Here is an 11,072-nt window from a genome sequence, read left to right as displayed (position 1 = left end):
GGGAAGTACTGCCAACCTTACCTATTTCTGCCGCCAAGCAGTGATGTCTGCATTACTGTGTTCCGGTTTTGAAGGGTAAGGGTGCTGGTGAAATTACAAACACATGGGATTTGTCAACTTATATCTCATGCTGAAGAGTGCTGTGGAGGTGCCCCTCAGATCCTTGCCATTTCAAGCTCTGAGTAGCACTGCAACTGCTCGATTTTAATCGTCCCGTCAGTTGATATCAAAAAAAAAATACAGGCACGTCATAAGCGTTATACCCTTAGTCATGTGTCAACATATATTGCATGCAGAATTTTTTTTACCGACTCATCCTACACTTGTATTGTCTATTTCATTTTGTACGCGCTCAAACTTGACTTAAACAAATCGATTAGGTAATGAAACTATTTTTCTGGATTTAAATCGCGTATATTTGGTTTTTCAAATATACGCGATTTAAATCCGGAAAAATTGTTTCATTTCCTATGTGTAACAATCGCGAAAACCTAAGAACTCGAAATCGATCAGGTCTGTGTTTGCTATTTTGGATTTTTCTAAAACAGAATTGTACATAAATCTTCACTCTTATCTAGACACGCAGCAGTTTATCAGCCAACTTCAGAACAAAAACGGGCAGGCACTCGCTGTGTATATTAAATTTCAAGCACTTTTCTTTTAAAAATATTAATTATATTTCGTGCACTATTTTTTTATTCAAATGTTATTTATTTAATGGGAAACCAACAATTTCAAAATTAATCTTCTTGTTGGTTTTCTTATCGTATCGATGGAATCATTATTATCAAGTAGCCTCTAATCCATTCGTCTTCGGATATAGGCCTCCTCCATATCTCTCAATTTACGTTGCTCCCATGCCACACGCATCCAGTTGCGGCCTTGGAAAAATTTTATATCATCCATCCAACCTCCGCCGCGCGTGTTGGCCCATGATCGCCACTCCATGATCCTTCTTGTCCGCCGATCTAGATCCATCCTAGCTATGTTTCCAACCCATTTCCATTTCATCGTTTCAATTTTGCGTATAACGTCCCCAGTTTTAGTTATCCGTCGAATACAGTCATTCAGTATACGATCGAGCGATAAATACACTGTAATATCAAAAAATGTATTAAGGGAAAAGCTACAAAAACGATTTTCCGTATTTTTGTTCTTGAAAAACGAATATATTTGTTTTCCTTTGATAACAGTGGTAAGATAAGAATAAAAAAAAAATAAGAAATTACAAAACACTGTACAGTGACTTGCAATGTTATGGATTCACACGATAGAGTAGTTAATATGTAGTTGAAAAACAGCTTGGTTATCGGCAAAGATACTGGGCCACATACGAAACTTTTTTTTTAAATTTAGAAAAAATATAAATAAAAAAGTGATCATAAACTTTTTCCTCATTCAAGAAATTACAGTACATAAAGGAAAACATCATGAGAAATGATGACAAATGGCATTTCTAAATAATATGGTAATAATTATATTATAAAATAATTATGTTTCGTGTATAAGCGCAAGGTTTCTTATAAAAAATTTTCCGTTTAATCATTGTAACACATGTTTCTTTAAGTTTTTTATAGTGCAAGTTTTGAAATAAATTATGTATGTAAAGTTAGAAAGCTTTAACTTTTATGTGAATACTACGATTAAAAGAAACGCAATAATTATATAAATTTAGTGATTTTTTTGAGATTTCCTTTATGCTTTGCTTACAAAATGTAGCTGTCTAATGCTAAAAAAATACAGAAGTCGGTGTTGTGGCGCAATCGCGTGCAGTTCGTATAACGTATAACTACGCACCTATGTCAATTAAGATGTCAAGTACCTAAGACTACATAAGTGCTGCCATTTATGGAAACCAATTATGTGCAGCTATGAATATCTTGCGGATGCAGAACACGAGCAATTATATTACATATTGCATAGGTATTTATTTGTTTATAGAACAACAACGTTATAATACGAGGAATTTCACTGTAGTTGTAATCGTCACTATGACTGAATATCTGCTGTACGTAAATGACATGTGCAATATATTCAGAAACGGCTCTGTATACCAATTTGCTGACGATACTTGTATATTAACAGCTCATAAAGATATAGAGGTGGCGCAAAACATGATGCAAATAGAATTTGATACATTATGTAAATAGGCACATGATGTGGGATTACCCATAAATTATAATAAAACAAAATTAATGCACATTCATTCACCATACTTAAAAGTGAACATCATCCCCCGAATAGTGGCCCATGATCACCAATGTATGCATTTGCAATGCACACCCTGTAGCTGTGAAGCACTGGATTTTGTCAAAAATCACACCTACTTAGGATTAAAAATTGATCATAAGTTTTGTTGGGGTCCTCACGTAGATCATGTATGTAATAGATTAAGAGCAATTCTGGCAAATATTAGTGTTCTAAAATGTAAGATGCCATACAACACATTGAGGCTACTTTACTTGTCAATGGCGGACTCTGTTATAAGTTATGGGTTGTCTAGTTATGGCAGAACTTTCAAAACATATCTTAAAAAAATTTATCAATTACAAATAAGACTACTTAAGAAAATTGTACCATTAAAAATTAAACACAAATATAAAGATAACTATGAGAAGCTATTTCAATACTGTAAAGTGTTCAATGTGTATGATAAAGTAGATCTTGCTATAATATCCGAATACCAAGGGAAAATTCAATGTCTAGAAAAAGAAAATAGATTACCAAGATTAAGATTATTGCCTAACATTCGAACATTTAAGGTCCCAAAGTATAACAATGTGTATGGTAGGAGAATGTGGTCTTTAGTACTGCCAGATGTTTTGAACAGAGTCCCAAAGGAATTAGTACAAAGAATAGAGTCATCAAACAAAAAGCTATATAGTAAAGTACTAAAACATTTGTTTAAGGGTAATATTAAATAAGAGATGTGTGTAAGTTTAGCTAATAAAGGTCGCTGTGGAGGGGACGATGCGTAGAGGACATAATTTTAAAATATAAAAATTCTTACTCTTTAGCATTAAGTTAGTTTTAATTTATATTATTTTTTCTGAAATAAACAGCTTAAAATTTAATTTAATTTAATTTAATGACTGGGAAAAACCATACTAAGATTCGGACAGGATATCCGGTACCGATTACTTTTTTTTAGATACCAAGTGACAGGACGAATAAGTCGTACGCCTGGCACCATTTAAAGCCACTGCGCCCGTCACCCCGAAACAAGTCGACAAGCCCATGTGCCCGTAAATTCACCAGTACCCTAATTACCCTTTAAAACCTAAACGCAGTACGTATTAGATAAAGATGTATGGAAAGACAACAAGAATCTAGATTCCACACAATTATGATTCAAAGTGTATTCCATAGCATTTAAGTTTATTTGAAAAGAGCAATCCTTAAAGTTTCTTGCTCGTTCTTCTCAGGGAGGTCAGCGTAGCAAACGAGTGGAAGCTTAAAAAAATGAAATTTTCAAGTGTAAAAACTTTAGTTAGGGAATAAATGATTATTATATATATTGACATTGACATTGCTCACATTCTGTTTGGTGGCAGAAATAAGTAAGTTGGCAGTACTTCCCTGGCCGAACTCTTTCACCAGGTGTTTTACTGCTACTAAAACATCAACGAGAGTTCTGTAAATAATATCTTTTTCAAACTTTGTAATGTATTTATTTATAATACTACCAATAGAATATCTTCTGTGGTTGTAAGAGGGCCTTTATTTCCTAATTTACTATCTTAATGTTGCCTATTTCAATCTCCGATTATTAACAAATGAATGACTAACTTTTTTTTTTCATATTTAAATCGCCATCATTTCAAACAAACGTTAATTTGTTTCGCAAAAACCAGAGAGCGGTTATCGTTATATAGTATCATTAATATAAAGTGTCACGGCATACATGCGGTTAGCACAGGATCGTGGTGGATGACACAAACTTCGGGAGGCCTATACCCAGCTGTGGGTGAAACCAGGCTGTGAGGGGAATCTAAAACAATAGAGTACCTACACAGACTGTTACAGAAAAAAAATTGTTAGTTTTAATAAATTTACACATAAATACAAAATAAAATATTAATTCTCGAAAATTTTATGTATGTCATAATAAAAAAGAAATATAAAAAGAAACGCAAAACGATTTAAACGATATTTTCTTAATGTTCAATTAAAATAATTTACAAATTGGAATACTTGGTGAAAACAGTAAACTGCTGTCGTTGAAAAGATAACAAATCGAGAGTTTCTCAATGGTATAAGTACTTTTTTATTTCTTAGTTTGCAATCAATTGTATAGATGGTATTTCTTTGAATTATTCTCAAAACTTTAGCACTGACGTTTACTTTATAATATTAAAAATAGAAACTCAGCTTCTTTGCGATTTTATTATATGTTATTGTATGTAATCAACGCCTGAACAAGAGAAATAACCTTATACATATACAATTGCATCTCTGGTTTACTCGGTGCCATCTATTGATCAGCGTTGACAATTAAAATAAACATCTGAATAAGTGGAGTTACAAGTACGACATACTATGATTTATTATTGCTTTATTGCTACAACTTTAATATTCCTAGTATCTCCTCCCGAACCAAAAATATATTTTGTTGTTATCCATGATCTACAAATTACGCCAAAAACACATTTATTCGACACTCGTGTAAGTACTATAATGACAAACTGAAAAAAAAGAAATTTTTTCGTTATCATTGACGAGTTACAAGAAAATAGTGGGAGATATATTATTTTATAAGGGAACCCATGAATAAACTAAAACCAGTTTAGAATTATCTTTTAATTTTAGAATTATCTGTGATACAATTATGTTTTAGATGTTAATCAAAAGCATTATTTTTTTCGGCTTTTTAAACACATTAAGCAAGTTTTCACAGCTACACTAAAGCTATAAAACAAACAGAATGTAAGTATGTCTGTTTAGTAATAGCATAACTACACGTAAATGTAGTTAGCAGAGTCGTTTGTGGAAATCATTGTGTGACTGGACGGTGTAATAAAATAAAATTATATTATTACCATTGTTGTATCTCACTATATAAACAACCAGACACACAGTGTCTGTGTAGTGTGTATATAGTCATACATATATGTATATATATATATAATAAAAGTCATACATATATATTAATGACTAAATATTATCTGACTTGCCAATTACTGCATTTAATCAGCAACTGAAACATTTTCATTGGTTCTGGTTTGAATCTCTTGGATGGACCTAGGAGCGAATTTCGTTGCTCGGTACTCATAGTATAGGGGTTTTTTATGACACTGAGTGATGGTGCGAACAGCAGTGCGCCTGACGGTAAACGACACACCTGTCCATAACAATTCCAGTGCCACTCAGAGCTTTACATCGCAAAGATCTGAGGTGCACTACCTCTGCGCCCATGACTCTGAGACATTAGTTGAAAAGTCCCATGTGCTTGTAATTTCACCAGGACTTTTACTCTTCAAAACCGGAACGCAGTAATGTTCACATTACTGGTTGGCGGCAGAAATAGGTAAGGTGGCAGTACTTCCCTGGATGAACTCTTTCACAAGGAACTTTACTGCTACATTATAATTCTCTAGTTTGAGGTAATTGAGGTGGTTGTCTCTAGCACATGATTATAATTGGACGTAGTTAAACAAAAAGGATCCAATGCACTTCCAGTTTCGAGACACTTTCGAGAAATGGCAGTTCGAAGTTTAAAAGTGTTTCGCACTGTTTTATTTTCAAAACTTATAATGTCATGTAACTCCAGAGATATTTGTTTATATTTATGTGTTGGATTTGTTTTACTGATATAAGAGGTTAGACTTTAGGAACCGTTTGGTATACTTAACTCATTTTTTGATAATTTTCTGGATTGGATGCTTTTTGCTTAACTACGTCCAAATGTTATTCATGGAAGGGCTATATATAGAACCGTCATAATTATACGTGTAACCTCCGTTATAGGTGTTTAATTAAGACACTTTGTAAGAAAAAAAGTTTAAGTATACGTAAATTATGAACACAAAATACATTTACAAATCTTTAATCGACACTCTTTAGTACATGCGACACGTATTTTATGTTTAATTTTGTATGGGCTGAAAATGGTTTTAATCCAATCGGTTAGTCTTAGTTTTTATTCATAGCTTTAAATTGCAAACCTCCGAGTGACACTACAACTGCTATGAACAGGCGTGTCCCCTACCACCAGGTGCACCATTTGTTCATTCCGTAACCACCTGATACCGATATCAGCAAAAAATGTCATTTTCAATAAAATTGTATTTCTTTTTTTATGAAGTCAATATTGCTGGCTAAATATAAGTCCACTGATCTCCCCTAAGTCGGTGTTGTGCATCGAGTACATAACCAGAAATAGAGACGAATTATCATTTACTTTGTTTGAAAACTATTCTGCCGTATAATTACTGTGACAACTGCGCTCCGATTGGCCAACCCGAATTCGAAACAATTGACGGGTGTCATCAATGGGTGTCAATTCTTTCACTTCAAATCGACCACTTAACTTGAGCTTTACTATAATAGACGAAAATTGCAAAATTACATGTTTAATATTTAATTATCGATGAAATTAGATTCCGTCTGTTTTAGAATAGATAGATATTTTGCTGTTTTTCTCCACACTACCAAATGGAACAGCACGCCATTGTTAGAGATATTATCTTTATTACAATACAAAATATTTTTTGGAATATACGGAGACGTATATACAGGCCAGTTGTTGGCGCTGTCTATATTTCAGTGCAAACGAAAGTTGATATTTATAAGTGATGTATCACTGATGAGTTACCAGGAATTTATGACCCTTATTTCGTCTCTATTTCTGGTTATATACTCAATGGTGTTGTGTTAACTAAGTCTAGTTAGTAACATCAACCGGCGTATTAGGCCTCATTAGCAAAGTCGAAATGTTGTTCCTTTGCTCATGGATATAGCTCTTCTACAGGGAGTATAATATTGAATATTATATCGTTTCAGCCCGGAATATGCTAGAACGACTCTTCATTTTGGCAAGAGGTTCAGTAGAAAATACTAAAAAGAAGATTGACAAATTGTTGACTTCCCGAGGAATTATGCCAGAATTGTCTCTTAACAGAAATGTGGACGAGTTTTCAGAGTTTTGGGATTGCATGTAAGTAATTATTTTTATGGTTATTTATTACAGCAAAGATTTAGATACGCCAATTCTAAACCACGTCTATGCGTTTGCGATTGTAACGTATTATAAATACGTTTAACCGCTTACGGAACTTATGATGTTATGTCTTGTGCTACCTGTGATTATGCTAGCTCTTCTTGACCGTCAGAGGTGGTGGATTCAAAAAACCCCTACCAAAAGTAGCTGTGGCCTAGCCTTAGTGAAAAGAAAGAAAAGGCTCGGTCTACATAAATTTTATATACCTACAAGAAGAAACAAAAGGGCTGTAGCAATAAAATGATATAAAAAAATCCAATCAGTATAAAAGACTCCCTACTAAACAATCCAGACATTTACCGCAAGGGGTCTATAAGTTATGTATATCTAATGATTTAAAAATAGTAAAATACGTGAAGTTTGAGTTTTACACGAGGATGATCCGTGAGTACGTCCTCTCACTTTGGGAGCTTTGGTGGGAGTAATGACGGAACGAACCAACACAAGAATAGTGGAAGAAAAAAGGAATTCAAGAACGATTAAAATTTTTAAAATAAGTGTCCAGAAACCAGTATAGACGGTGATAGAAAGGTGGAATGACGATGAACGAGGTCAGCATCGCTTTATAGCTCAGCTGTGCAGTCCATTTTTGTTCCATTTCTTTCATATTATTTCATTTTATTTACAAAAATCAAATATAAAAATCAAATTTTGGTACAGAATACAGACATGATTTCTGATTGTTATTATTTGTAATTGTGTTATTAAAAAAAATAATTAAGAGAGTCTGATATTCAGAAGATTTTCTCTTCACTCGAAACAAACCTAGGATATCTAGTAAAGGTTTCCATTATAAAGAAACCTGCACATCATAAATACAGATTTAGAAACTTTACAATAGAAGACTCAATGCAATCAGACAGGATAGTGAATTGTGGCCTAAATCCTTGCCCCGGTGTCCACCCTTATTCACGCAAAAGGACGTATAATATGGGTTGAAAGTTGTGAAATTATTTTGGTCATTATAAAATTATGCTATTTACTGACTTCTTCGTTTCAGAAACTACGTGCCTCTTCCTAAGCTCTGTCGTACAGACCAATCCAGGGTAATGATAACTCAGTTCACGACTAGCAAACTTGATGACTTTAGCCTTCTCACTTACTTCAGATATTGTTTTATGGTGAGTTTGTTTAGAGCAAAGCCGTGTAACAATTTTAGTCTATTGTTAATAACTGTCATCGTTGATGTTGCTTTCTCTAACGCAATCCAAGCTTCATGTGTAGCCTTAATCAACGTCATAATTATGTTACAAGCATGATTTGGCCATGGCTAAGCAAATACGTGCTACAGCGCAAATTAGTCGGCATTTATCTTCGATTTTGACGATCTTCGTAGTCGAGTTGCTTTCATACCTGTTTTCATGGTTTCGACCCCTGTCTGGTCAATGAAGAAAACTAACTTTTCCACATTGTCTCGGGTATTGTATAATATCTTCGTCGTTGTTACCGGTTTCCATAACATAAGAGCTTTAGTTACCAGAACTGTATATGTGATATTGTCTGATATTTATTTATATATATTCAAGTCTCTTTCTCTCCATAAGCCCCAGTGACGGAATGTCACAAACTTCCGAAACAAGTTTTAATTTGGAATTTCCTGTCAGTATAATTTTCCCTTCCTGTGACTTTGTCAATGGAGTGTATAATTAGATTGTTACTCATTTTTCTTGGAGTACAAAGAAAATATTATTTGCAGCAAAAACAGAATTGCTAACATTAGAATTTGCGAGGTTCTTGTTCTTCATCGGTATAACGTAAAGATATGAAGTACGGCATTGCGAGGAGGCTTCTTTTGTGCACCACATTGTACATTCGATTTTGAGTAATCAATTGTAAGTATATGCATACTATATACTTCGAGACTTCTACTTGCTACATTCCTGGCACATTTTTCTCCCTTCCTGGACTCGCAATAGTCATTACTTTAAGTATTCTGTATAATTTATTTACTGTTTCATCTGTTAAAATTTTCAGGTCGGAGAGTACAGACTACACTTTGACTACAGCTTATCAGAAAGATACATCATTGACCTTACGAACGTACACCTTGGTCTAATCAGCAAAGTTAATCCCGTTGTGGTAAAGAAAGCCGAAGTTTTATGCACGGTAAGTGTCAGCCCCATTATTAAACTTTACACGTCTTTTGTAAGTCTTTAAACACGCTACGTAAAGCGGTTACCTATCAGTACTCCGAAATGACATTTTCCAGACGTTTGGTCGAAATTTCATAACCTCGAAAGTAATTTTGAGAGGAAAATGTTTTTTCTTTTAAACCTAACTTAATCTAACCTAACCGAACCTAATTGTGTCTTTGCGATAAACATCCAACATATCCTGAAAGAACAACTCTTTTGTTATAATGCGATTTTCGATGTAATGAAAATTCGAACAAAAAATAATTTCGACTTTGTGATAGGTTACCACGTAAAGCTGCTTCTGGTTGGTAATAACAACGACGAGGTCTATGATAATAATAACAAGAAGAATAATAATAATGCGCCTGATATTTCAATTACCTTGTTTCTATATCAGACAAATCTGTATACAATAATGTGATGGTACACAACAAAATTCCGAAGGCATTATTATTCACAACTACCAGCAGTCTTTCAATGGGGGTAAATGGGTAAAAATAAAATTGTTAGTAGCAGTAGAGCTCCCTGTGAAAGAATTCGTTTAGGGAAGTACTGCCATCTTATTTCATGGAACTTGTCAACTTATCTGTCAGGGTGACGGGCGCAGTGGCAGTGTCTCTCAGATCTTTGCGATTTACAGCTCTGAGTGACAATGCTACTACTGTTAGCATTACTGCGGGCCTGGTGAAATTACAAGCACATGAGACTTGCCAACTTATGTCTCAGGATAAAGTACGCAGTGACAGTGCCCTCAGACGAGTTTTACCTTTAAACTGACGATATAATAATGATGCGCTCGATAATGCAGATGCAGCTATGAGTATCATGTTCCATTCCTTGATTGCGCAGTGGTACAGCCTTAAGGATGTTGTCGCACTAGTTGTATTTCGACTGTATCCAACTGAAAAAATAGCAGCTGTAATTGAATACAGTCGGAGTGACTTCACCGTGGCAACTGCGCGCCAGTTTTGCTGTCAGTGGACAGTTGTGATCAGTAGCCATGAAGTCCTGCTGTGAACATTGGCGTGCAGTCTTGCCGACCGTCCAAATTTTTCTGCACTTTTAGCGTAAAATAAAAAATAAAAAGCTACAACGCTTAAAAGGTTAATAATTTTTGAACGGTTGATAAGATTTTTTTAGTAGATATGTAAAATTTTTGTATCAAATTGTAACAACAAACTATTACGAAAAAAAATCATAAACAAAATTGGTATTGTTTACTTAAAAAAAATATTTCTGTTTATACTTTATGAGAATTTTGCTCTCAACTTTCAGGAAGGTTTTGGTACAAAAATAAAAGGCATTCATATACTGAATGCGCCTCCATTCGTCGATCGTATAGTGTTTTTACTGAAGCAGGCTTTAAGAGAGAAGGTTGCTAGTAGATTGCACGTCCACAGTTCTTATGAGGATCTACATAAGCATATTCCTAAGGAAATTTTACCAAAGGAGTATGATGGCGACGAGGAATCTTGTTCTCAATTAGCTGGTGAGTAACTTATAAACCTATGTATATAAAAAAACCTACCTATATTCGATACCTCCCAAGTAAGTTAATATCTCTTTATGCTTTTTAACTTAAATAGATTTTTTAAAGTGTTTTTATGGATTCCATATTTAAAAGTAAAGAAATCACTTTGTTGCTATGTTAGTTTCAAACATGGAACCTATAATATACATAAAAAAGAATATATTTATGTTAAAAAGCAAACACTGGT

The 11,072-nt window shown here is 34.1% G+C and overlaps 1 protein-coding gene across 1 annotated transcript; it reads left to right on the top strand.

Moving 5' to 3' along the window:
• Positions 1-1,991: 1,991 nt before the first annotated feature.
• LOC113225923 lies at positions 1,992-10,851 on the top strand. The gene is made up of 5 exons (XM_026458390.1): positions 1,992-2,142; positions 7,003-7,156; positions 8,220-8,340; positions 9,194-9,325; positions 10,630-10,851. The coding sequence occupies exons 1-5, from the start codon at positions 1,992-1,994 to the stop codon at positions 10,849-10,851; spliced, it is 780 nt and encodes a 259-aa protein (XP_026314175.1).
• Positions 10,852-11,072: the final 221 nt, after the last annotated feature.

Source organism: Hyposmocoma kahamanoa, unplaced genomic scaffold, assembly GCF_003589595.1.
Source record: "Hyposmocoma kahamanoa isolate Upper Pololo Valley unplaced genomic scaffold, ASM358959v1 180, whole genome shotgun sequence".
NCBI lineage: Eukaryota > Metazoa > Arthropoda > Insecta > Lepidoptera > Cosmopterigidae > Hyposmocoma > Hyposmocoma kahamanoa.
The sequence above is the reverse complement of the archived record's forward strand: the minus strand, read 5'-3'. Positions and strand labels throughout refer to the sequence as shown.

Bases quoted from the DNA above. Each gene is read 5' to 3' on its own strand.
- LOC113225923 (XM_026458390.1), top strand. From the start codon at position 1,992: ATGACTGAATATCTGCTGTACGTAAATGACATGTGCAATATATTCAGA. The intron at 2,143-7,002 runs GTAAATAGGCAC...ATATCGTTTCAG, and splicing joins AATAGAATTTGATACATTAT to CCCGGAATATGCTAGAACGA. The intron at 7,157-8,219 runs GTAAGTAATTAT...TCTTCGTTTCAG, and splicing joins TCAGAGTTTTGGGATTGCAT to AAACTACGTGCCTCTTCCTA.